Source organism: Sinocyclocheilus grahami, unplaced genomic scaffold, assembly GCF_001515645.1.
Source record: "Sinocyclocheilus grahami isolate Dianchi unplaced genomic scaffold, SAMN03320097.WGS_v1.1 scaffold244.1, whole genome shotgun sequence".
In the NCBI taxonomy this organism is placed as follows: domain Eukaryota; kingdom Metazoa; phylum Chordata; class Actinopteri; order Cypriniformes; family Cyprinidae; genus Sinocyclocheilus; species Sinocyclocheilus grahami.
The window spans coordinates 968,379-996,320 of NW_015505423.1; the positions used below are offsets into that span (position 1 = coordinate 968,379).

At 34.7% G+C, this 27,942-nt stretch overlaps 2 protein-coding genes across 2 annotated transcripts in view; both read left to right on the plus strand.

The window, feature by feature from the left end:
• The window catches only part of LOC107598080 (triadin-like), a 38,090-nt gene extending 18,877 nt beyond the window's left edge, over positions 1 to 19,213 (plus strand). The window contains exons 5-11 of the mRNA XM_016289346.1: positions 4,341 to 4,367; positions 6,292 to 6,318; positions 9,812 to 10,885; positions 13,186 to 13,287; positions 17,195 to 17,257; positions 18,748 to 18,843; positions 19,160 to 19,213. Coding sequence (XP_016144832.1) covers positions 4,341 to 4,367; positions 6,292 to 6,318; positions 9,812 to 10,885; positions 13,186 to 13,287; positions 17,195 to 17,257; positions 18,748 to 18,843; positions 19,160 to 19,167 — 1,397 coding nt within the window. The 3' untranslated portion in view covers positions 19,168 to 19,213. The remainder of the gene's footprint in view (positions 1 to 4,340; positions 4,368 to 6,291; positions 6,319 to 9,811; positions 10,886 to 13,185; positions 13,288 to 17,194; positions 17,258 to 18,747; positions 18,844 to 19,159) is intronic.
• A 3,459-nt stretch (positions 19,214 to 22,672) lies between these two features.
• Positions 22,673 to 27,502, plus strand: LOC107598096 (transcription initiation factor TFIID subunit 11-like). The gene is made up of 7 exons (XM_016289362.1): positions 22,673 to 22,712; positions 24,686 to 24,733; positions 24,927 to 24,974; positions 25,282 to 25,329; positions 25,945 to 25,983; positions 26,719 to 26,772; positions 27,432 to 27,502. The coding sequence occupies exons 1-7, from the start codon at positions 22,673 to 22,675 to the stop codon at positions 27,500 to 27,502; spliced, it is 348 nt and encodes a 115-aa protein (XP_016144848.1).
• Positions 27,503 to 27,942: the final 440 nt, after the last annotated feature.

A 27,942-nucleotide genomic window follows, 5' to 3' on the forward strand; every position in this document is an offset into this window, starting at 1 on the left:
TTACGGAGCCCTTGTCATTTTTCTAGCCTTAGCCCTAGTCCTTAGCCTTAGCCCTAGTCCTTAGCCTTAGCCCTAGTCCTTAGCCTTAGCCTTAGCCCTAGTCATTAGCCTTAGCCTTAGCCCTAGTCCTTAGCCTTAGCCCTAGTCGTTTGCCTTAGCCTTAGCCTTAGCCCTAGTCTTAGCTTTAGCCTTAGCCCTAGCCCTAGCCTAGCTGTTTTCCCGGTTTCTGATCTTCGCCTGGTTCCCTGGATTCACCCCTTTTGTCTTGCCCCTTTTGATTCTGTCTGCCGATCGTCGACCTGCGCTAGCCCTAGGACTATTCTTGTGTTTTGCCCACCATATACCTGTCTGCCATTATCTGACCCATGCCTGCTGTATGACCACGTCTCTGTCTTCTACAATAAAAAAAGATCTGCGAATGGATCCGCAAATCTCACGTCTCGTCAGCCCCGTAACAGTGATGCAGATTTACCGCTGATTACAGAACCGGCTTTACTGTGCAGCCCTACTGCAGATGGAATAAATTATGATAATAATAATAATAATAATAATAATTTCATTCTCTGAAAATATTTTTTTGGCCTCTCAAGTACACTGGAAAAAGGTGTAGAAATAATTTCCACTCAAAATTTGCTGGTGAATTTCGCAATTAATTAAAAGAAACAGCATGAAGTAACATTAAATAATTAAACATGAAATTCTGAAGTAGAAAGACTGAAATAGAATGTTTTTGTAAAAACTACTTCAACAGTTTTTGTTTTATTTATCGTTTTATTTGATAATTTATTTTATTCATATTTATGACTTTTTTTTTACATTATAAAACATTGCTTTTAAGATATATATCCTCCTGAGAACCAGAAAAAAAAGCTTTGTGAATTTAGTATTTTTTCATGTCATTACATTGTTTAGAGCATAAGCAAAAAATGGAAAAATAACACTTTTTAAAAATTATATTTTATTCATATGTTATGCTACGTCCTCTGTAGAGGACACCAGGACTCGGTTTTTCTAAAAAAAAATAAAATTACATGAATAGACATAAAAAGGCAAAAACAATGGGATTTGTTTTACAAATCACCAATCAATTTTTAGGTTTCAGGATTTTTTTTATACCAAACTTTGTATAAGGATGATTCTCAACAAAATGTTTTTATAGACCTTTTTACTTTATGCAATATGTGTGTAAAATTTCCATAAACTGGTATATGCTAAACACAATGCTATCTATACACTGTACCTCATTTGCATATTAATGTGCTGTTTGGACAGCATTTTGAAAAAAGAAGTGTAATAATGGGAGTAATAATTGGCCAGATTTTCATAATAATATCTAATATGCAATATTGATATATGTAATTTATTTCCTATTCATTTCTTGTATCTCCCAAAATGCATAATTAACATGCTTTTAGTCCTGGCGTCCTCTACAGTGGACATGTATGAAATCAATATCCTGTTTCATAACAGGAAGTCATATTTTGGTTTGAAACCCCATAACATTTCCCTGAGATGTTAATTTACGACACACAATTTGAAAATTAATCAGATTTAATTGATAATTACAAAATATTATCATATTTCCATAAGGATGTACAATTTTATCACTAGATTAATGTCAGCCATTTAAATTGAAAACAAGACAATAATACTGATTAAGAAAATAATTTTTTCAGTGTACAGTAGTGCAAGAGAAGAGATGATGCATTATTTCTGGTAAATAAAAAATTAGTCCTTCAATAGACTAAAAAATTGTCAGAAGGGGAGAACAATGAATCTCAGAAAAAAGGCCTACTTAAGAAGTAAAACAACGTGAGACATCTTAATCTCCCCTCTTTAATTTTGGAAGCTAATGGGTCATTGTGGTCTCATTGAGGGCAGCTCATATGGCCCTGTCTTCAACCACAGATGCACTTAGAAAGGTCATAAGCAATTTTCATTAGGTGCTCTATCTCCTCTACTTTTTATCCTGATTTTGTATCAAGTTTAGGTTGGTGGAGTTCATTTTCAATTGACTTACATGACCTTGAAAGTCTTGTAACAGATGTGAAAAATTATCCAAAGTACCCATACAGTGAGGGTGGTACAGTAGACTCGTAGAATAGCAAACAAAGCTGCCATTAAAACTGACACGTTTATTATAGGCAAATATAAGCCTTAATCTTCAATCAAAAGCTCCAAAGATAAATAAAGCCTATGAGGATTAAATAAAACCTAAGTAATGAATTTACATTTTAATGACATTTACTTTCTGGTTAATTACCAGTGACCACAGAACTGTAATCAATTAATAAACCCCCACATCGCCTCAAGACTCATGATTATACAAACGTTTTAAGAGCTACATGATTTACATAACTACATTTAGTAACATTAGAGCACAAGCGTTTGGAATCTTCTAGTCGAAATATGTTTATGGAGTTATCAGAGAACAAATGAAGTACACATATGCACAGTGACATTTTCAGAAACATTCATAAAGAGAGCTCAAAGCAAAGAGGCACAATAGTGACATTGCCAAGATTGCTGAACCAATAACACGCCTGACTAAGATTCCTCACAAAAGTCACCTTGAGGAACTCATTTAAAATAAATGCATGTGGATTGACTGCCACATTGCTTCAGTAGCTCCAGTTATCAATGAATGCTTTTCAAATTGATGGTTATCTCACATAACAACAGCATCTTATAAGTGGGATATATCATCTCAGCAAAACAAAAAACAAAAAAGGTGGAAGAATGCAAAGTAGCCTAAACAAACTTATAACAACACTATGTACACACAGACATATTATACAAATATATGTATGTTATTTATTTATATATAACAAATGCATAATTTCCCAGAATGCATTACCAGTGGCGTTTCAATAGGCTTGTTCGAGATGCATCGGCGCTGCGCAGAATGATCGGTGTATGACATCAAAGTACCGCTCTATTATGGCTCTCGCGGTACTTTGATGTCATACACCGATCGTTCTGCGCAGCGCCGATGCATCTCGAACAAGCCTATTGCTTCTTTAATACCCAGACAGCCATATGTCAGATAGCAGTGTGTTGGTAGGCTGCTGTTTTGAAACTTAAAACATTTATTTACCTGCGGTACGAATCGTTCACAAGCTCCACGTGCAGGTGTTGAATTTAATAAAACCTTTTAAATCACTGCAAACGATAGGATGTTTTGTTTCAGTGGATTGTAGGTAGATATACACTTAATAATAAGTTACGTATTTGTGAGATACACTCTATAGAGTTACAAACAAATCCTTGTCATGTAATAATATTGAATTACCCTGATGTATTGTTTTTGACAAATGCTACAGACAGAGTTTAAAAAAATAAAACCGGTAAAGTGAAAAATGGTTCAGTGTACTGCCAGGAATAAAATACAGTCCACAAAAAGCTGTTACACTGTTTTTTGTGAATAAGTGTATTGTTTTATATACATACAATGAGGTCAAAGAAAGAACTTCAGGGTCAGGAGCAGGTTTGTGCAAAATTCTGAATTAAAAATAATTGGCTCCCTTCCAATTCAAAAGTTGGAATTTGAATTGAATTGTTCACGCCACACAATAATTTGAATCGGAATGACAGGAAGAGGAATTCACTGAATTGCAATTTAAATGATGCATTCTGGAAAATGAAGAGTTCACATTATCAGTTCAATACAAATTTCCATATACTGTAGGTGGCATTTCAGTGTCAATTGTGAATGGTGCACAACCTGATTTACAAGATTAGATAATATTTAGTACAGTAATGGGAATTTATGAACATAGCACAGATATCCAAAACGTAACGCAATTTCATAATCATTTCTGTAAATTAGAAATATAATATAAATCATGAAAAATATTACTCCACCCCTTATAAAACCACCATGGTTTGCTCTTCATATGAGCACTGACAGATGTATTTTTGGACCAGAATGGAGTAAAACAGGCTCGCCAGATCAAATCACTGGCCAGACAAACAAGCTGATTAATTAATCATTTTAATTGTACACATGTAAATGCATTACCAGGCATAAAGGTAGCTTCACAATAATTTAGATTTAAGCCTGTTATCTGCATGCAAATTAAATGTGTAAGTGTGAAAGACAAAGATTACAAAAAAAAACTGTGTGTGTGTGTGTGTACTGGTGTTGGCATGCCCTTTTTTATTTTATAGAAGACATTCGAGGCTATAGGAATAAAGTGCTGTGGGTCGCAGACAAGCCTTTTCCCCTCTCTGATCCACATTTATAATTCATTCAACCCTCATCAATGTTTCAAAAGATCTATTTTGTAGGTTCTTCTCTAACACTGTCTTCTGTATTCCTTCCTCTTCTACCAATTTAGGTGAGCGTCATTTTGTGAGGAAAAAAGGTTAGTATCAAACTCTGTGCTTCACTTTGATCATGCAGCCTACACAAGAAATGCATCATTTTAAAAGTGCACTTTGTAATTTTTCCAACATTAAAAAAGATTTACACATAAAAAAATTAAATCCAAGGTACACTAACTTGAGATGAATAATCTAGTCATATCTGTAAGGGTAGGATAGTGTCCATAGCCTTCTGAACATCTTTTATACATATATTTTTTTTACCGTGGCCACTATAGCTTTTCCCCTCTCGAGTGACCTTGTGAGTACATCCTTCTTCATGGTTTTCTAAAGCATTAATTCTCCATTTAAAGTGGAGCACTATAGCACTTATAGGGTGTCAAGTGGTGTTTGGCATAAATAAGCTTATATTCAGACAGATGATTTAAAAATTGATACATTACTGCTGAACTAAATAAATGGGCAAATCTCTAATTGAGAAAGTATTAGGGGCACTATTTGAAGAGCAATCATTAGTTGCCTGGGAGGGTGACTATTTTGTCAGGCTGTTAAAAAAAAGTTTTTTAAATTTTTTTTATAATTTTTTGCTGGATTTGGAGTATCACATTCAAATTAAAGCCTTACAAAATGTACCAGGCTATAAAATTGTGTTCTCACAAAGCAGTGTACATTAACTTTTAAGATCTTAAAGAGATTGTTCATCATCATTAACATGCCCTCATGTTGTTCCGAACCCTTGTAGTTTTTTTTCCTTCTGTCAAATGTCAAATACAAAAGATATTTGCAGAATGCTGACACCACTCTTTACCATACAATGCGAAATGAATGGTGACCAGGGGCTGAAAAGGCACTAAGGAACAGACTGAAATTCTGCTAATTATTAATAATTTTCTCCTCTATTACAGACGTTGATATGCCAAATTTGAATATGTGCATATTCAAATTGCACAAATTAGATATGAGTGGAGGAGAGGAAGATATGATTATAGCACAATACTTTTCTGATACTTTCGTGGTGCTTTTTTGTTGTTTTTGGAGCTTGACAGCCTGTGGTCACCATTAAATTTCTTTATATCCATGAATATCTTGTCCTACATCTCCTTTTGTGATTTACAAAATAATAATAATAATAATAATAATAAAATCATAGGGATTTGGAATGAAAATGATGGGTAAATGTATTGATCCTTTATTTAGCTAGGAGAATCCCATTGAGACATCACAATCTCTTCTTCCAGGGAGACTTCAAAGATGGCAGCACATACAGTTACACACACACACACACACACACACACACACACATAAAAGTAAGATAAAAAAAAAAAACACTTACAAGACTCCTTTAAACCGGGATAGAATAATGTTAATTTTTTGGTGAACTATCCCTTTAATTACATTACTATTAATCGCGTTTAATTACATAATTAAGTTAGTATCATGTTTTAAAGTATGTCTCAATGGCATAATAAAAAAGAAAGGTGACAACAATTTTATACTATACTTTATGAAGGGCCCAAAAATCTAATTGGAAAAAAAAAAAACTTAATTGAGGGCTGTGGGCCAAAAGTAAATTCTGCATTATATCCTGCATTATATAATTGTATATAATAATTCTGCATCATGTAACTATATTAATAAAATGTATTAAACAAAAAAGAAGAATTCAACAAAACAATTTGACTTTTTTTTTGTTTTAAACTATTTTAAAACTTTTTTTTTTTCACATTTCAGTGCAAAAATGTTAAAACAAAAATAATAAAAAATACAAATAAATGAATAAACAAAAAATGTCCTATTATTTTGACGGGCCAAATCACAGTTCGCCACAGGCCAACTTTGGCTCGCAGGCCCTGGATTGAACATCTCTGACGTATAAACAACTGCATTTTTGTACCGTGCATTAAACCTCACATTAACCAACTAACTTAATCAGTTTTTCGTATGTTCTGTGTCTTTCTCCTCTAGGAGAGTTCTTGCCACCGAGGAAAAAGGGTTTGTGTCTTGATGAGCGCTTGATTAGATTGCATTCATTAGAGAACACATAAACCATCAGCATAACAGATAACAGTTTGCTTGCGTCTGTAATTAACACATTTACAGTTGCATTAGGAGGGCAAGCATTAGAGTATTTTGTGGAGAATGGGCACTATGCAGTCATTGATTGCGTTGTTACATTCAGTGCCATTCATAATCATTTTCCTTTGTTTTCACACACCCTAATTGTGCTCCCCATGCTAATCAGTGTTCCATAAAGCTGCATGTATTTGTCCATTAACATCTTCATGAAATGGTCATTAAGCCATCTCTAAATGGTAAAGCTAATGCAGAAAGCATCTAAACTCCATTATCAGTTTCAGCTAATGCAAATGTTTGTGAATAAAAGTATAGTCTCACATATGTATAATAAAAGTCTGTATTTGATTATACGGGTGACACATTTGCTGTCATTTGTCATATTAACACTTAAGGGAACTCTGCAAGCTTCATAAATTGGTGTGGCCTGGTTTTGCTTTAAAGGGACAGTCCATAATTGGTGACACAGGGACACCTAAGAGACCAGGAAATTAGCTGTGCACTCCTAAGACATATAGGCAGTGTCACTGGAGGAATATGATAAACCGTAATTATTGTTCTAAGAGGATGCTATACGCCCTGCAGTCACACAGTAATTTCAGATGCTGTGAACTGCCCTTTTACAATTCGTGTTATTGCACAGTGTTCAAAGAACCTCCTAAAGATGCAATGATATGGGTAAAGACTGCTGTTTTCCTTCCTGTGTGGAAAGAGGAAATTAGGGCGGGACATATTTTTTGAATTACCACAGACTATGTACTTTTGTAGGCTAAAACCCGGAAACCAGATAGCATTTTAGCCCTTCCGGTTCCATCATCCTGAAGTCAGTGGGTTTTCTAAATGGATTTTTGTTCAAATGCCTGACATAAGGTCTGTGGATAACACAGGCTCAAGATATTTTAACGTTTTATTCTATGACGTAAAACACTTCAGTAATACCCCCATGTGATTTTTAAAGCTTTTACTTGTCTTGAAAAAGAGCGGTCAGAAACCTATTGGTGGTGACATTGAAGTCATGCAACCATGGTAGAGTTTGTTTATAGCTTACATTTGACTTTTTACATTTGCCGATTGTATCAAAAATGATAAAAGTTGCATTAATTTGTGAAGAGTATCAAAATGAACACAATGTGTAAGAATCATAAACTTTTGTTGGTCACAGAGCTTATTTTCTGCAATAATCCAAAAGTCAATGTCAAGGGAACCAGGGTGATGCTAACTTCCGGGCAGTGGTGTATAAAGTACCTGAAAATCTTACCAGAAAATTACTTTGGTAGAAGTTGAAGTCACTGTTTAGAATATTATTTGAGTAAAAGTCTTAAAGTATGTGATATTATTGTACTTAAGTACTAAACGTATTTTTTTAATCTTAAACTTAAGTACTTAAGTATTGAAAGTAAAAGTACAAGTACATGCAAAATGGAAAAGAAGCAAATAAATATATAGCCTATAAAAATTTTCATACACAGCTTTAACAGTTTTAACTCTTTCTTCCATTTTGTATTTTTGGGTAAGAATAAGAAGCACTTTATCCGGTACTTAGTGTCTTTCATTCCAACATAAGAAAATATTTCTGGAATCTGCATCTGAAATAGCATTTAGATGTATTTACACAGTTTATGTATCTCAGAGGGGAAATGGATGCATTTAAACTGCAGTTACAGATGCATAAATAGGCCTAATGTTTTGTTTTTAACATAAAACGTTGAATACTGATATTTGAAATAATTTAAAACACTAAAAAAAAATAGTCGCAATGTGAAATTAAAACCGCCAGTAGGTGACAGCAAGTGACTGTTAATGAGGGAGTCATTGAGATTCAACCGATTCATTTAAAGACTGATTAATTCAGAAACAAAGCATTTGACTGTGTTAATGAGGGAATCACTGAATCATTTATTCAACCGATTCGTTTAAAAAGCTGATTCATTCAATAAGTAAACACCGTCCTTTGCTCAGAGGCAAAACAGTGCTGTGTGATCTTTGTTTGGAACTATTTTTGTTAGCAAAATTGAGCAAAAACAAGCAATATTATGTCTAAAATGTAAGTCATTTATTGCTTTACTGAACTTGTATAAAATTATTATTAAATGTGTTCATGCTGATATCTGCAGAAAAACCGTACTCTTTGTGTGATAGGCTATAGATTAAGTTAAATTATATAAATATAAAAAGCATACAGAAGCATTTTTGCCATCTACAATTTAGAATGCCTGGAATTTTAAGTTTTAATATACTAATAAATCAACGTGCGTGCACTCTGTGTGTGATTTGGTGATATAGCCTAGGCTACACGATAATGTCAGATCGCACACCATACAACAAGACTTACCATATTATCGCAGACGATGCTGTATCGCACACCCCAGACTTGACTTGAGTGGAAAATGAATTATCTGCGGTTGTGCGCGCACTTGTTTGCAGATTAAAAAGGTGTTTTTAGGAGTCTAACTTGCAAACGCCAGACCACTGATTCGTCAAACCTGCTTTCCTGCAGTCCGTGTTCTTCTGACTTCTGACTATTTTGTAGTAAGAAACGAATATGCTTTGGGGGAATGTATCGGAGTAAAAGTATACATTTTAATTAGGAAATGTAGTGGAGTAAAAGTAAAAGTTGGCTGAACTATAACTCAAGTAAAGTACAGATACTCCCAAAAAATACTTAAGTACTGTAACGAAGTATTATTACTTCGTTACGTTACACCACTGCTTCCGGGTTGGTCTACAAAAATACATAATTACTGCAGTACTCTAGATATATAAAGATTAATACTATAAGTATTATTATGATTATTATTTGAGCATTTTGATGACCTCAGTTAGCTGTTACTATGAAATCAAAACTGTCACATACATGTTACAATATCAGTAAGAAAATATTACCACAATTTCAGTTTCATGCCTACTTTAACAGACACTGACTAAAATCCACAAACATTTGTAATTTTGCCAAGTACTGTATATAATTACGAGGTCTCATCAAGTTGTGATTGATGTACTCCTTTATTAGTCAGTCAATCAATCAATCAATAAATCATTTGCACATTCTTTTTTTAAAAAGACAGTCCTATTAGTTTGCATGTCTCCTAAGTATTCAACTATCTAATAGCATACTGAAGGGATGATGTCACAGTAAAACACTAATTTGCCATATATAAGTCTGATTATATGTTCCAGGGGGCCCACACTCGGTGGAGGGCCGGTGTCCTGCAGAGTTTAGCTACAACCCCAATTAAACACACCTGAACCAGCTAATCAAGCTCTTATAGGCATACTAGAAACTTACCAGCAGGTGTGTTGAGGCAAGTTGGAGCTAAACTCTGCAGGACACCGGCCCTCCAGGACCGAGTTTGGGCACCCCTGTGTTATGCATTACAGCTTCACTGATATTTCTGAAAACCTAATGATATAGTTGCAGAGATATGGGCCAAGGAGATGTTAGAAGAGGAAGGGGAGTATGAGGAGGAGGAAGATGAAGATGAGGTGCTTGCCGTTGAAGAGGAGCAGGAGGAGGAAGAAGAAGAAGAGTATGAGGATGAAGAAGGCGAAGAAGAAGAGGAAGAAGAAAGTGATGAGGAGATGGAAGAGGAGGAAGAAGAGGAGGATGGAGAAGAAGAAGAGGAGGAGGAATTAGTAAAGGAAGCGGTGGTGGAGGAAGAGGGAAAAGAAGAAGAGGAAGCTGATGCTGAGGAAGAAAAGGAAGATGAAGAGGAGGAAGCAGCAGCAGAAGCTGTGCAGAAGGAGGAAAAAGAAAAGAAGGAAGAGGAAGCTGATGCAGAGGAAGAAAAGGAAGATGAAGAGGAGGATGCAGCAGCAGAAGCTGTGCAGGAGAAGGAAAATGAGGAAGATGAAGCTGATGCTGAGGAAGAAAAGGAAGATGAAGAGGATGAAGCAGAAGCTGTGCAGAAGGAGGAGGAAAAAGAAAAGGTAAAGGAGGAAGAGGAAGCTGATGCTGAGGAGGAAGAGGAACATGAAGAGGAGGAAGCAGAAGCTGTGCAGAAGGAGGAGGAAAAAGAAAAGGAGGAAGAGGAAGCTGATGCTGAGGAGGAAGAGGAACATGAAGAGGAGGAAGCAGAAGCTGTGCAGAAGGAGGAGGAAAAAGAAAAGGAGGAAGAGGAAGCTGATGCTGAGGAGGAAGAGGAACATGAACATGAAGAGGAAGCTGCTGCTGCTCCTGCTGTCGAAAAGAAAGATACTTCGATCCCTGCTGAACCTGATGAGGAGAAAGAAGAAACTGCAGAACAAATCACTCCTAAAGAAACTGATGATGAGGTGGAGGACAAAACTGATGTAGATAAAGAACCACCTGAGGAAGAAGATGGAAAAGAAGGTACTCCTGCTGATGGTAAAGATGATGACCAAAAAGATGACCAGAGTGAGGAGAAAGATGATGACGGTGAGGTCCAAGAGGCTGATATCGCCATTGCTCTTGGTATTATAGCTGATGCTGGTGCTACAGTCACTGATGTTGAAGTGCAAGAAACTGGTGAGGAACCTATACTTCTTAAAGCTGATGGCGATTCAAAGCTATTAACAACCATAGAGGAGAGTGCTGCTAAAGCTGATGATGCAGTGGCTGATTTAGCTGATTCACAAGATGGCTTAAGCGCTACTGATATCCCATTTGATGACCATGATGATAAGATAGCAAAAGAGCTAGCTGACAATCATGGTGAGGTTACAGAAGACAGTCTTAAAGACGAAACTGGTGCTGGACTGAAAGACGCTGACACTGAGAAAGATATAACAAGTGAAGGTGAGGGGGTTATTGAGGAACCTGAGCTAGCTGATGATGTTGCAGATAAGGAGGAACAGGAGGAAGAGGGGAAAGAGGAGGGAGAGGAACAGATAAGGGGTGAGGATGATGATGATGATGATGATATTATAGTAACAGCAACTGTAGTAAATTCCGAACAAGGTGAAGATGAGACAACAGTGGTGGCTGATGAAGATGATGGCTCTTCACCTGAGAAAGGTACCAAGATTATGGTTATTGACTCTAAAAGATCATTTATTTTGTTTTGTTTGTTTGTTTTTTAAATGTGTCCATGTCAAAATAATAAATAAACTAGCCAGTGACATAAAAAACAGATAAAACAAAAAAAAAAGAACCAAATAGTTTTCTCACATGCATTCTCCCATTGATTTCATTGGAATACCATAAAAAATATTGTTGCAGAGGTTCCTGAAATTACTGGAATTATCCTGCTGCAGCACTGTTACCGACTCTACACTGCGAAATAGACAGCACAACCAATGTATTCTGACTCCCGAACAACTCTTATGAACTGGTCCTTTTTGGTGAATCAAAAACATACCGTGCGACCAGTGTAGCTGGTAGTCTGATTGACTCTGAATCACTCTGAGATGGTTCTTTTTAGTGAATCAAAAACATACAACACAACCTATGTAATCCGATTTCCGATGGATTGACTCTGTGTCTGGGTTTTTTTTAATGATTCAGTAACATATAGCACTACAGGTGTAGTCTAACTCTTGAACTAATCACTCTGAGTCACATTCTTTTTAGTAAGTCAAAAACATACAACGCAGCCAATATAATCTGATTCCCGAACTGAATTCCCTGATTGACCCTTTTTGGTGAATTTATTACATTTTTTCATTAGTATTTTATAAAAATAATGACTGAACTATTTTAACGCATTTTGTTTTTTATATTGTATTGTTTTATAGCCTACATATATAAGGCCAGTTATTGGATTGCATCTATTTATTCCTTAATAGTACTAAAAAACAGGAACCGTTAAGAAACCATAACAAGAATTGGAAGTTGGAACTCTGTGTAAATCTTCAAGAATTCTTTACAATTCCTATTTGTAATGTTATATCAGTCTGTAATTTATCAGTCTGAAAACTTTATAAAAACTTGAATGTACCGCCTATAGGTTTTCTTAAATTTAACCGAATACTTTAATCATTTAGACATCACTTGCTATCACACAAAAAATTGTTTAGTATAAGTTTGCTGCTATACATATCCAAACATGCTATAGGAAAAGACCCCATTTGAGTTTGTGATTGAAGTATAATTCATGCTGGGTGGATCAAAGAACAGCAGCTGGTGCATTGCTGTTCAGCTGCCAGTGAAACGGTTAGAATCCATGAGAGACTGCTTTCATGTCAGCTGTCACCAAACACTTGTCTCGAAAGGGGTCATTCAAGGGCATCAAAGTTCTGGATGATCAAGGAAAACACTGGAACGAGATTAAGCCAAATGAAGATGCACTTGCAAACTAGAGAAAATCAAAATAGGTTATTGTGGCTAGAATGAGTAAAAAGTTAGGAATAGTAGTTATAGTCATTGTCTGAGCAGCAGCAGCAGCACATAAAGCTATTGGTACTGCTGATACCTTTTGCTATTTTACTTATGGTAGTTAAGAATAGGGCAGCTTGACTAACTTCATTTAGTTGATTTGCTAATTCACTAATTAAAGTGATAAAGCTAAACCACCTGTTCCAGCTCCTAACTCGCCGCTGATGTCGCTAATGAAATCTGTAGGATCAGTCTCAATAGAATAATTGAAAAAAATAGTTCTGTTTGCAAATGAAATCTGATTGTACGAAACGCTAATGCAATCTAGCCAGCAACAAAGGGAAAATTTTAGCTCCCGCCAAAATCACTTGGAAGAGTTCAAGAATAATAGGTCAAGGGAAAATACATTTTTACTGGTTACTAAAGGTTGGAAAGACTTCGAAACAAAGTCACGAATACTTCTTGTGATCTATCCGGCGAGCCTTATAAATATGTTTGCTTTTCTTTCAAAGACATAACAACCCTGAAAGAAGAGGAGAAAGATGAAAAGGATGAAAGCGCAGAGGAAGTGGAAATTGCTGAAAAAGCACCAGAACCAGAACCGGTCCCTAAAGGTAACAAACATAGCAACAGTTTGCTTGCATGAAGCATATAAAATGAACCAGAATTAAAATGAGAATATTATGCCAACACTAATGAGCTCCAAGGTTATTGACTGTGGAGGAGTGGTGTTCTACAACAAGCAGAAGCCTGATGGTGGTGGATGACGGGAGAAGAGGGCACGTGTGTGTGGCTGTGGATGTGAGGGTTGAGCAGACCCTTAGGCCTCAAACTTTGATCTCCAAAGACTTCCTTATGGCTAATTTTTTCCATCTACTTCACAGAATTAGGATGATGCTGGTGTGAGTCAAGTTGCTTGATGTTCTGCACTGGTCTCTGCTGCACTCTCGGAAAAAAAGGTACAAAAGCTATCACCTGGGCCATACCTTTTCAAAAGGTGCAATTTTGTACTATTTAGGTACTAATATGTACACTTCAGGAGTTAAATGTACCTTTAAGGAACCAATATGCACCCTTTAGGTACAAAGGTGTACCTTTTGAAAAAGTACCGCCGCAGTGACAGATTTTGTACCTTTTTTTCCTGTGAGTGTGTAAAAAGACGAATAACGTACTTCCTCAGACTCAGTTATAGATCGAAGAGGTCTGACCTCATTAATTATATTTTTGACCCCCTATGAAACTGTTATGTTAAAGTGACCGTTTATTGAACTTTATTTATTGAACTGAATATTTAAGAATTGTCTTATATATAATAGTTTATTTATTTTATTTAATATTTATTATTCATTATTTTCAATTATCTATTTAAAATAATTATTGTGATAATTATTTTAATTAGTATATAGGCCAATATACAGATGTTTTGCACTTTCTTTCTTTCTTTTTGATTTTCCTCAACAGTTTTTGAACATTTCTTGAAATTAATACTTAATATTTTTAATTTAAGAAATATTTTTCATTATTTACCTAAAATACATATTTTAAATATTTAATTAAATAATGGAAAAAAGGTGTAACCTCAGCCATGTTAAAATAAACATTATAAAAGCACAAAAAGCACAAGGATCTCTATAATATGATTTCCTCCAGTGAGATGTATTCCTCCCTTTCCAATTATTCTTGTTATTTGATTTATCGATATGGTGTTGAACTAGAATTTTTCTGAATTTTCCCTGAGGGCAAAAGATCCTACTGGGTATCAGATTAAAATTGGGAGAGGAGATTGGGGATAAAGCCATGTGTGTATTGCAAGATGGAAATCTAATCCCGCTCTGAGACAGTGTATGGCACAGCAGTATCACAGACTCAAAGCTCAGATGAGTTCAGAGGACTGACTGCTGCTGCTTCTGTCTGGGACCAGCAGAATGAAGTGTACTTGTGCCTGCAGAGACAACAGTGGAACACGGTGAGACTGTGGTTACACACAGTGCCAAGAACTCATACGTATACAGAGAGATTCAAATACATTTCATAAAGGAGAAAAGCTCATTATGCTGTCAATTCAAGAGCACCCTAATGTTCTCTGACTTGTTAGGGAGTCACAAGGTGGTAACTAAGGTGTTCTGAGATGCTGTAAGGGTTACACACTGCAAACAAAATGCAATTCTGCTATAAAGCAGCTCTAAAAAGAGGACAAACAGTTAAAGTCAGTTCATTGTTGATTCAGTGATGTCATCATCCAGCTCAGTTCAGTTTTCTTCTAATTGTGTCTGTGCAAACAAGTCGATAATATCACCAGATATTAAGTGTCCCCAACTAAGTAAGCCAAAAGGCAACAGTAGCAAGGAACCCAAGCTCCATCGGTGACAGAAATGGAGAAAAAAACCTTGGGAGAAACCAGGCTTAGTCTGGGGCCAGTTCTCCTCTGGCCAGATGAACCCAACATGGTGTGGTTTAGTTCGAGGCTGCAACACAAGTCAGAATGTGGACTGGCATCACTCAGAACATCCATCCAGTTCCTTCCACTTGAAGATTGGATCACATGGTGAAAGAGTCGAAGCTGGCCACAGAGTCTGTGTAGAGGACTCATCTGGTTCTCATGGTCTTTGCTGAGGATTTGTGCCCAAAAATGGTAGATTGGTCTAATTTGAATCCAAAAAGTAAGGCTGATTAGCCCTTACTAATTGAGAACCTTAGCAACCTTAGCAGCCATTCGGAAGACCAGTCAACTAAAGCAATCATGAAGATAACAAATTGCTCAAGTAAGCCTAAACAACCTATAATAAGATTTATTTATTTTTTTAGCTGATTTAAACTTTTAGGCAAGACTTTGTCAGGACAACATTATAACTTTACTTTTCAAGTTAAATTTGTTCAGAGTTTGTTTTTCACCTTCAGTGATTTTGCATTCAATCTTGTAGCGTCTGCGTAGGATCATGCATGTGCGTTGGACTGTTTATGGCTTAAAAGACCCTTTTAGCCTTTTGACATTTGCATATAAATTACAGTTCTGGTCAGAGATGTTACGTTGTATAGGGGTTTTAAATTGCCAAATGGTTCTTCGCCGGTTCCGTGGCCAGAAAATAAATATTCCTTGAATTGATAAATGATTATATTGTCTGCTCGGTGGACGGACAGATCAAATAATTGTAATATTGATTCTGCTACAGTTAATTCGAAGATATAATCTAAATATTTATTATGAATCATAACCAGTTATGATTCGTCATAAATATTCCCCTTTTTAGAGCTAATAAATAATAATAAACGTTACAATCTCCTGCTGTGCAATGGACAGATTCAAAATGTATGTTAAGTTTGTGGGCATTTATGCACACTGAATTTAATATGGCTCATGCAGATCTCAAGTTGACTGTTGCCTTAATGAAGTGAAAGGAAATCATTTTATTTTTAGCCATGCCTTCATTAAATATCCACAGCAACATCTCTGATCACTACGCAGATGTTGGCATAAAGTATACATTTTATTTTATTTTATTTAATGTTTTATTTTAAACAAAAAAGTGTATAATTCAGTATTATTCAGTAAATACATTTGATCTGATCATAATATGATGCACTGTTGCTTTGGCTCTGACATAAAGAAACATTTGGGAGTATTTTCCACCTTTTATTTTATTTTAGTTTAGTTTATTATTTTTTATTTTAGTTTAGAGGTTCTTATTATTTATTTTTATTTTATTTTATTAGCAAAAAAGTGTATAATTCAGTATTCATTACATAATAAAGTGTATAATTCAGTGTTATTCAGTAAATAAATGGCAGCAATACAGTCTGATTATAATATGTTCAGTGTATGCTTTGGCTCTATCAAATATCTTGTTATTTTTTTTTATGAACAAAAGAGTGTATAATCCAGTATTATTCAGTAAATGTGTGTGCTTGCTTTGGCCCCATCATCAAGAAATATTTGGGAGTCTTTTTCCACCTGTTTCATGTCTAAAAATATCCCAGGATTGTGTCCTGCTGATCTGTTTCATTGACAAGGTTACCTCAAATAGATTTGACTCGTTTTTGACTTTACTACTTTGTACTTTAGTTCTTTAAAATGTTGTGCTCTGCAGAAAATTACAGTAATAACATCACCCTATTCCATTTACTGCAGAGAGCAGGCCAGAAAAATGAGAATCTCGGCCCTGCCTGCAGGCAAGATACTCTGTCATTCCTCTATCAAGAACATCATTAGATATGTTTCACACAACAGAATAAATCCCTGCTGAGAGAAAGAAGCCTACTGCTAGGGGAGAGAGCAAAAAATGTGGGACTTGAAGAGATCCATTTTGACCCATGGGGTTGAACTGTCTGCACAGAAAGCTACAATAAAGTATTTGTACTTTATTTTGTAATAAAGTACAAAAAGATCTGAACATCAAAGTTGGCATTGTGTTGATGTGTCTCTGTGCGTGTAAGCAAGTACATGTCTGTGTCTTTTGTCTTTCTATTTTCTCTCTGGGCTGTAAGACTCACCTTATGTTTTGTTTGCTTTATTTCTTAAAACAGCGGCAGTCGAGGAACTGAAAAAAAAAGAAGCAGAGGAACCTGTGGCAGAGGCTGAAAAAGAAGGTCAGTACATAATTACAGTGCTGCTGTTGTCTCCAAATAGAGAAACCTTTTTATTTTATTTACAAAAGAAGGTCAGTGCACAGTTACAGTGTAAGTGCTGCTATTGTCTCTAAATAAGCATCTTATTTTATATTACATTTTTTTATTCTATTTAATTTTTATACAAGTGCAAATGAAAATTTACACAAATCCAATATATGAAGTTTCAATGGCAAATCAAAGTCATAGTCATAATATCCTATCTTACACCTTTCAATGTCCCTGCTGATCTTAATCAGAAAAGTGTAAATGCATTTTATTAGCTAATAAACTTTAGCACCAAAGGTCAGTGAGAAAACAAAGGAAGAAAGAATGCATGCTGTTTTAATAACACAGATCATGTACTCTGGTTGACTGATATCAAAAATGGCATTAGCATTTTAGGTTAAAGGCATTTTGAATGACACCACCCTGCAATTCCCCGCGAGCATGTAAGCAACACAATCAAAACCAGATTTTTTAATTACAATATAATTATTATTCTAAGAGACTTCTTGGAATTCTTGCTGCCGCTTCTCAGCCAGTATCTTCAGATTTGTTATTATTGTTAATCTCCATTTGTTGGCGAGGTTGTCAACCTGTTTTAATTTTTAGCTGGCATCCTTCTTGTTACAATAATCCAATCTCTTTACTGATGGGGTGGTATTTAATCAAAAATGTTATCATTCATTCTGGCAAATTTATGCAATCCAAACTTATAATGAAGGTGTCATATTTGTATCCTGTGATTTACTACCACCACTTAAAAAATGAATTTTAGTAATAACATTTTGATTTATGGATGTAAAATCTGGCATTGGCCTTTGATGTAATAAGCATATTATGGGTTTTAAAGATAATGACACCAATATATTAATCTGTAGAAGACATTTATCCCCGTGTCTCGCTGCCAATTCCATCTTTATCATCCTGTGTTGATTTAAACAAGGCTAATCTAATGCATCTCTCATTAGTCTGTGTCTTTTTTTGAACAGTTTCACATTTTTTCATGTAGGCTACATCATAATAATTTTCATATTTAGTAGACTTTTTGTGATTGATTTGATTTTGGCGTTGACAAGTAAGTCTGAGTGTGCCTCCAAAAAAACAACAACCACATAACGTCAGAGCCGATGTTTCATATATGAACAAAAGATGACTAAATGAAATGAATCACTGTAGTCTATGGGTGCTTTCACACTTGGTTCGATTGCTTCGACTTCCATTGCTATGAGTAGGCTACGGTTCGCGGGTGCGCACCTGAGTTCAGAAAACAGCATTCACATTAGGGATGCACGATATATCGGCCACCATATCGGTATCGGCCAAAATTTTCATATCGGTGCATCCCTAATTCACATTACCCAAACGAACCGAACTCTGACGTCAAACGAACCTGGGTGTGCACCAAAAGTGCTAGTGTGAAAGTCCCCACAAATGACACTCACTATTTTGCATTTGTTTGTCTCCAGACAAACAAAAAGAGGCCTCTACCTGTCCTTGTATGCATTCAGTAATACATAAAGAGCCTCAAAAAGCCCAAGACACTGAACCAAAGGAAGAAAAAGGTATTTGGTATTGACTCGCAAGGTCAATATCAAGCATGTTGTTTTAAAATATAATAAAAAAAGCCTGGGCATATTTTCAATTTTCGACATAACAGAGCCATTCTGTAGCAAATTACACTGGCCATGTCTCATGGATAAACCATAGATCAAGTCAGAGACATGCCGGTATCTTTGTGGATTCTGTTCTAACAAATATTGTGAGCTTTTCATGCAAAAATAACTGATATTCTGTATTTTGAACATGCAATAAATCGCATGCTGAAAATATAATCATTGATTGGTGAATGATGTGTAACTAAAAACGTATTTGCACCAGTGTTATAGAAGTGACTGAAGAGGTGGACGTACTATAAATTTATGAAGACACGCACATGTACGCACGGATTGTAAGCTATGCATACAGTATGTGCATGAAATATTGACCATATGGGTAATTCCTGTATCAGCAGATACAGAAAATCATATTTGGATTATTTAACTTTATAGATACAGTATATTTGCTCTTACTGACCCTTACTCCTTACTGTAAACTTATACCATCCTGCTTTTTACTAAATACGATTCATTTTACAATTTAATTTGGTTGTGCTTACAGAACATCATATAAAAAACAAGCTGTGCTTCAAGATTACATTTTGTTCCTCTTCCTAACCATGTCTGAAATTGCTAGACAAAGCTTTTGCCACTAATGAGCTCAGCAAAGCCATGTTTGGTGGTTTGTATTGTTGTTTAGAGATTTCTAATGCAGTAAGCAGAAATCCACTCATAGTCACCATCTAGTGTAATAATAAATTAAATTGCTACATTAATTGTCACTCATTGTCCTTTTTCTCCTTTTTTTTCCTTCCAGCTGAACCTGATAAAGTAAAGAAAAGAGGTGTGTTTATTCAATAATATTATTGAACAGATATTTATTGCAGCTAATATATATATATATATATATATATATATATATATATATATATATACGTATATATATATATTACAATTGCAAGAAGCTAATGTAAATACTTTTGAAAATACTTATATATGCATGTATACTTATATATGTATTATATAAATTTTGTTTTCTTTGAGTATCATGGATTATGCTTGGCCATGCAAATAAATAATTTGAATAAAACAGTCAATTAAAATAGTTGAAGTAAAATAGCTTTTTTTCCAGTAACAAACTACATATTTACACATAATTTAATGTTAGACATGAAACCACAGATTTGTATACAACAGTTCTATGAACATAAGTTAATAACAAGTAACTTGTATTTTAGATTAAATATGGTTTGCTAGTTTGTCTATTTTTGTTCATCTCTAAGCGATAGCTTTGCAAGTGAATTTTTCAAAGCATTTTAGAATAAAATATATAATGATCTCATCTATATAATAATATAGCAATCTGTTTTACAGGACATCACTGAGGATCTTATATCAGTAAAATAGCTTTATTTTTTGACAAACACAATAGTGCCCCCTGGTGCATAATAATTAATCTAGTTTTTTTTTTTTTTTTAAGTCGAAACCCCAACCTTTAGATATACTTAAGACTTTGTCAGTGTTTCCACTCTAATATGCTAATTTGTATAATCAACTTGCAACATCAATCATGACTACTGATAGATCTGGCAAATAGTTTTTTACATTAACAGTGTATAGTATCAGCAGGGCAGGATTTACGGGGCCGGGGAGCTCCTGGGCTTGAGGTTATGTTTGGGCCCCATACCTATACTACAAATGCCCTCAACTAGAACAATATAATGGAGTAACACAAAATACACAAAAATTAAAGTGTGCTTTCAGGTTCAGATACTGTATACAATTAATAGGCAACATGTCTAGCCTAGTCAAAGTTTAGATGTAATATTAGATAGTCACTATAACACAATAAACAGGATGTGATCTCTCAGTTGAGAGATCAAAACCCTGAAAAACACTGAGAAGAAAAAACCAAAGAGATGTATTATTATGAAAATGTATTGTCATACCTGCTGTCTGTCAGTCTGTGTTAAAGAACAAAAGAAAAAAAACACTGCTCAAATCTGCTCTTGACTAAATAACTTTTTCATATTTAATATGGATTAATATATAAATATAATCTATATCTATGACTTTATACATCATAGTATTTTGTTCCTGAATAGTAGAAACTACTGTTAGTTTTAGGCTAGTCTACCTGAAAAAGTTAAAACAGTTTGTTTCATTTGTATCCTTGTGCTATTGCTAGTAACTTGTTCATTTATTACTGACCGTTTAATTGTCTTTATGTAACATTATTTATTAAAATGCAAGGTTACTTGAGTCAGAAACAATGAAAACAATAACTTTTTCTTGAGGTGTTTGTGAGGCAGCTTCATGTGTGGGCGCTTTGGATGAGACCGTGAGCACCCAGAAAACTAGTTTGGAGCGCACGAGAACCGAATGGTTTAAAACGACTTAAAAAGAAGTGCAAATGAAAAACTTTCGTGATGATGCAACACTGACCCAACTAGGCAAGTGACAGTTCTGTCAGCTGAGCGAAAGTCTTGTCTGCAGTGTGCAGCAGCTCTCTTAGTGCAGAAGAGTGAGAGCCAGAAGACGCGGTACAGCTGAACCACTCACGCTGTTTTCAAATGACTGACTTAATATGATATTCTGTGTGATTTTTTTAAACTCATCTAACCTACATTGTATATTAAATAAATGTTTGCGGGAATTTTCCAAACGTGCGAAACCTGCGAAAATGAGTAAAACCAAAATGCGCAATCCCGCACCGAGATTCAGGGCCTGATTAAACATATATAATCTATTATATAGAGATGTGTAAAATAAATGTCCATGACTTTTCCAAAGCTTTCTGGGTTTTTCATGACCGTATGAACCCTGTAAATGGCTATTTTTATTTATTTTTTAATCGTTTTGATTAAAGGGGTCATATGATGCGATTTCAAGTTTTCCTTTCTCTTTGGAGTGCTACAAGCTCTTGGTGCATAAAGAAGATCTGTAAAGTTGCAAAGACTAAAGTCTCAGATCCAAAGAGATATTCTTTATAAAAGTTCAAAGTCAGCCACACCTACCTAAAACGGCTCATTCTAACACGCCCCGTCTTGATATTTACTTTGAAAGTTTAAGCTCGCGATTATGGTAAGGGCCGTTACATTTCCGACGCCTGCTTGTGGTGTTCAGCCAATCACAATGCACTGTGTCAGTTGGCCAATCAGAGCAGACTGCGCTTGTCAAAGGCCGGGGCTTTGTTGAAAACGACGTGTTTGAGAGAGGCGGGGCATAGAGGACCTACAATAATGTACAGTATTTGAAAAATAATGTGTTTTTTGAACATTAAAGCATGTCAACATATTCTGTTACACCAAATACACAAAATAATGATCTTTAAAATAGCATCATATGACCCCTTTAAATTTCTGCTCCACTTTGTGTGGAGGAAGTGCGACGGGACAAGTCCCTGTAAGATATTAGGGTATTCTATAGTCTTTGGATGGGAGAAAGTGCTCAAAACTCTTCAGATTAATTTAGTGGAACATTAACATAATATAGAACCATCCTTTGTAAAGAAGTGAGGCGTGAACATGTGAGAATTTATCATTATCTTTGTAAATGTGCGATCTTTTGGGCTAAAGGCTTAATGGAACCGGTGCCGCGCAGACGTGATTTAATATGTGTGCCCTTTTTTTATGTGAAAAAAAAAATCATAAATTCCAGTTTATGCTGTTTGATTATGGCTTTGAATGTTGTAGTTTGAAGCTGGAAGCCGTTAGCCCTGCCTGGCCTGTGTGTGCAGTTGAAATGTGGCTAATAATTTCTGATTGGCACATAACTGAACGAATGTAAACGGGTTATGGCGGGGCCCCTGGGCTGCAGCCCATTCAAGCCCAATGGTAAGTCCGGCCATGAGTATCAGTGATTTAGTCATCATGAAGTGACCTGTTACTGCAGACAGTTTTTAACTCTCTCTAAACAAAGCAGTTTGGCCTGATTCATGTGTGACAAGAGTCACCCTTGAGCACATGCGTATGTGATGTATTGTGTTGTTTGATTAAAGTTGGTTTAGCTCAAGGCAACTGTCGATTCCTACAGCAAACTTCTTGCTTTAGAAGTACAGCTCAACAAGCCTGTGCAAAACTAGTAAAGTAGTAGACTAAGCTATTGATAAATCATATTGATGTGCTTTAAAAGATTGTTCTGTTATTTTAACAAAATGGTTAAAAGAGTCTAATTAATAATGCAATAAAATATAAAAAATCAGATCACTGTGAGCCAACAGCATTATGGGACATTTCATGCCAATTTTCACTTTAGGAAATTCAATTTCAATTTGTTTATTTCCACATTTAATAAAATGCAAAATATATATTTCCAATTAACTGTCCTTTATTGTGCATTTGACACAATGTTCTCATTATGCCAGCAAACATTGTAAAGTTTGAAAATTTATTTTCAGCTGAGCAAATTTCTGCCAACAAATTTGGAGATAATCATACGTGTTTTGATCTGGAAGCTAATTTTATATTGTTTATTGTGTTTTCCCTCTCTAGAAGCTGAGACTAAGAGAAGGGAACCCCTGCTTAAACAGAGAAAAGGTGCAATAGCCCTCTTTACATTAGTTATTGTTTTTTTTGTTGAATATTGTACTGAAATTCACCTCATCACTAATATTTGCTCATCTGTGAGCCAACAGCATTATGGGACATTTCATGCCAATTTTCACTTTAGGAAATTAATTTATTCCTAAATTCAACTTCAATTTGTTTATTTCCACATTTAATAAAATGCAAAATATATATTTCCAATTAACTGTCCTTTATTGTGCATTTGACACAATGTTCTCATTATGCCAGCAAACATTGTAAAGTTTGAAAATTTATTTTCAGCTGAGCAAATTTCTGCCAACAAATTTGGAGATAATCATACGTGTTTTGATCTGGAAGCTAATTTTATATTGTTTATTGTGTTTTCCCTCTCCAGAAGCTGAGACTAAGAGAAGGGAACCCCTGCTTAAACAGAGAAAAGGTGCAATAGCCCTCTTTACATTAGTTATTGTTTTTTTTGTTGAATATTGTACTGAAATTCACCTCATCACTAATATTTGCTCATCAGAAAAAGAGTCTCCAGTAAGAACAAGACTAGAGAAAGCAAAGAAAGGTACAAAAGAACAAGTACAACGTGTGCCTGCTTTTTTTCATCATCAACCCCTGAATGACATTTTTCAAATGACTTATAATCGTAGCGATGAATATTGACTCAAATTTGCTCTCTGCTTCACAGCTCCAAAAGCAAAGACAGTGGATGTCAACATACCCAAAAAGAGAAGTAAATCCGCATGATCTGATCATACTTTACTTCTTTAAAGGGATAGGTCATCCATAAATGAAAGTTCTGTCATCATGTATTCACCCATTTGAATGGCAAACAGGTACTTTCAAACTCAACCCATATGGTCAAAAAAAAAAACGCACTGTAGATGATGATAACTTCAAACTCTTTGCAATTTTTCTCTGAGAAACTCCTTTCTGATATTGCTACACTATTTTTCCAATTGACATAATAAGTTGCAAATTGGTCCTCCAGCTGTTCCTTATATGTACATTTAACTTTTCCGGCCTCTTATTGCTACCTGTCCCAACTTTTTTGGAATGTGTAACTCTCATGAAATCCAAAATGAGCCAATATTTGGCATGACATTTCAAAATGTCTCACTTTCAACATTTGATATGTTATCTATATTCTATTGTGAATAAAATATAAGTTTATGAGATTTGTAAATTATTCCATTCCTTTTTTACTCACAATTTGTACAGTGTCCCAACTTTTTTGGAATTGGGTTTGTACATTTGTACTGTATGTCTTCAAGAGCCCACAGTTACTAAAGCCAAAGTAAAACCCTCAGTGGCAAAGAAAGATAAGAATAATAGAAAAATTATGGCTAAATTTAAATCTTAGATCTATTTTCATACTGAATAAATCATTTTTTATGATTTAGAGCCAACATCTGTGAAAGAGAAGTCTAAAAGGACAGGTAATTATGGTTCAGGAGCTGACTTTGCAGTAGTTTTATATTAATGAGCAGTAGCTTATAATTTCCTCTTTTACAGAGCGATTGATCACTAAAGAAAAGGCTAAACCTACCTCTACTAAGAAAGGTATGTTTTATTGTTGCATATTATTTATAATATATTATATACATATAATGTAATATTATATTTCATGCATTTATTCATTTATTTATTCCACCATGAATTCTTCTGTGTTTACCTGTGAAATAAAGTGATATAGATGCTTTATAAAATAAATAGAGAATAAATAGGAGTTGTCAAGGACAACTCAAGAGATGCTTGTTTTTCATTTCCTTTTCTTTTGCCATCTTAAAAACAATTACCACCAATCTGGTTGTTTGGCATCCAGAAATCATGAATCTTAAATATGTATTCTCTGTCCTTTTCTCGTTAGAGCCAGCAGTAACAAAGAAGGCAAAAGTAACAACAGCCTCACATGAAGGTAACCTCACATACTGCACAGCTTAATTATACATGCAGTACATACATATATTCATATTTATAGCTTAAATGTTTAACTTTTATACACAAAAGCTTAAAGCTATAAAAGAAGGAAGAAGTCTTAATCTTTGTATTAATTCCTTTAATACTCACTGAAAGAGGTTCAACTGTATCCTAAACGGTGTTTAGAAATTGGTAACAGCTATAAATATTTCACACTGGATAATATTTGTCTCGCTTCTATAGGCAAGTGCCTGTTAGCTGCCCCGTGGCAATGTCATAAAATGTTCCACCATGCTACTTTTTTAACGTGTTGGACTCTCAGAGTTTTGCTGAGAGTAAATGTAATGGTCCCTGCTACATTAGCTATATTCCACATTGCTCTTTTACTGTATTTTTGCTTATCAGTTGCTTCTAGATTTGCGCACATGGAAAATTATTTGTTGTTGTACGCATTTCTCTATATGCCATATAGTTTATTTGATGCCATAAAATCCCTGCAGTCATGCAGACAGAGCACCAGTCTTGGATAATATTGAATAATATTTGAATAATATTTTATTTCATAATTCATCCAATAATTCTATAAAAAAATTTTGTGCCTCTACAATGGTAGAAGAGAAAGCTGTAAAAGAAGTGAAGCCCAAAGCAGAGGGTATGTTATTTTACTGTAAAGTATTCAGTAATAGTTTTACTATTGCTCATATTTAAACAGCATTAATGCTGCTAAGATGTATTATGACCTGGCCTCAACGTTTTTCTCATAAATGTTAAAATGAAATAAATAAATAAATAAATAAAAACAAACAAACAAACAAAAAAGCCTTATCATACAATGTCATAGAAACAATGTGGGAGACTAACTGACGAACACCACACTTTTCTTCAGAAAATGTCAGCATGTAATTAAAAAAATGGTTATATATTTATAATCTCTCTCCTTATTGATAAAAGGGTTTATAATAAAATTAGTAATAATAAACATTGCAATCTTGCTCTGAATGTGTTGAAGACAGATTGTTCTAGTGAATATTTCAATCAGTAATCCTCCAAACAACAACTACATTTGATTAATGATTTTGTCCATCTTGAGCGATAGGTCACTGTGTTTTAGATTGCTAATGGACTGTTTAGAATTATTGCATGCAATACTTAGTGACTTCTTGACAGGAAACCAGTGCACAATATTTTTAACTCATTGACATCCTGTAAAAGGCTAACAGATCAAATACTGCAAGAGTTAGCAATTCCTGTTTATAGTAATTGACAAGCATGACTAAAAGTAAAAGTGATAAAATAGTGATTTTTAAAATATATTGTATACTGTGCTGTATTGTATACTGTATACTGTACCATCAGTGTAATATCTTTGATTATGTTTGATCATTAGTCAAGAAGAAGGCTGCACCAACACCGAAAGCCAATCAAACCATTAAAGTTGTGGGTACGTTTTTATGATTATTTTAAGATTGCATTATAAAAGCCTGATAGACGTCTCTGTATCTTTGAATATCCCCCCAAAAAAGAGAGAAAACATCTTTGATTTCCTTTGCTAATGAGCCTAAAACTGGATCCGAAGTTTCCACAGAATTTTATTCTTGACAGCTCACAGCACAAAATAGACAAGCATGGCAAAATATTGAGGAATTGTTTGTATATTAATTTCCCAATGGATGCTTTGTGTTTTGAACAATGGTACACGTTTCCTTTGTTTTCACTGAGAACTTACTGCATAGACGATTGTAAGGTGGATCAAGTCAGCAAAAAAATAAATAATAAAATCTCGCTAGACTTCAGTTGGCACAAGAAAATTGGATCTGTCAAGTTATATAACTTCAGATGAAGTCATGACAGAATTTCTCTATTTTTGTGACAGGAAGTGCACCTTTCATGTTCTGCTCCATGACTATGTAATCACATAACTGAGCATGTGTTCCTGACACCTAAAGAATAGAAATAACTCTGATTTTAAACTTGATTAAAAGACTTTGCATGCATACATGAAGGGCAATTATGAAGGTGTCACATTCACATATTGTGTAAATGTAAAGGCACAGGAGGCTGAAAGAAAATAAGACAAGCACTATTTTCCTTCACCTCTAGGAACACCTGTTCCAGATGAGAATAAAACAGCTAAGGAAACCCAAGGTATGAAGTCTATGGCTCTGTTTTAAAAACTAGTGTGCTGACTATGTAGACAGCATTTTAAAGAGATAAGTTGACAAAAAAAAATTATAATAATAATAAAGAATCATTATTTTTTCATTCTCATGTCATCTGAGTTGAATTCAAGAATTGGGAATTGGTTTTGTGAACTGGATCAGCTATATTATTCCAGTCAGACTCAAAAGAATAAACTTTTAGTGATATATTATATTATATATTCCTTTATTTCACAACATAGGGGTGAGTAAATATTTACTGAAAATGAGTGTTATATTTACAATAACAACACAAAATATTTAGGCCTAAATTTAAGATTTATGTATTTGAATTGCATATAAAATTTAGGGCAAAGTAATATAATAATATTAATGACTTAATATTTTTAATGTAAGCAGGACAATGAAATATTTAGCTTGATTTTGATTACAACATTGTTTATTTATTTCAC

Bases quoted from the DNA above. Each gene is read 5' to 3' on its own strand.
- LOC107598096 (XM_016289362.1), top strand. From the start codon at position 22,673: ATGGCGGGGCCCCTGGGCTGCAGCCCATTCAAGCCCAATG. The intron at 25,330-25,944 runs GTAACCTCACAT...CTACAATGGTAG, and splicing joins AACAACAGCCTCACATGAAG to AAGAGAAAGCTGTAAAAGAA. The intron at 25,984-26,718 runs GTATGTTATTTT...TTTGATCATTAG, and splicing joins AGTGAAGCCCAAAGCAGAGG to TCAAGAAGAAGGCTGCACCA.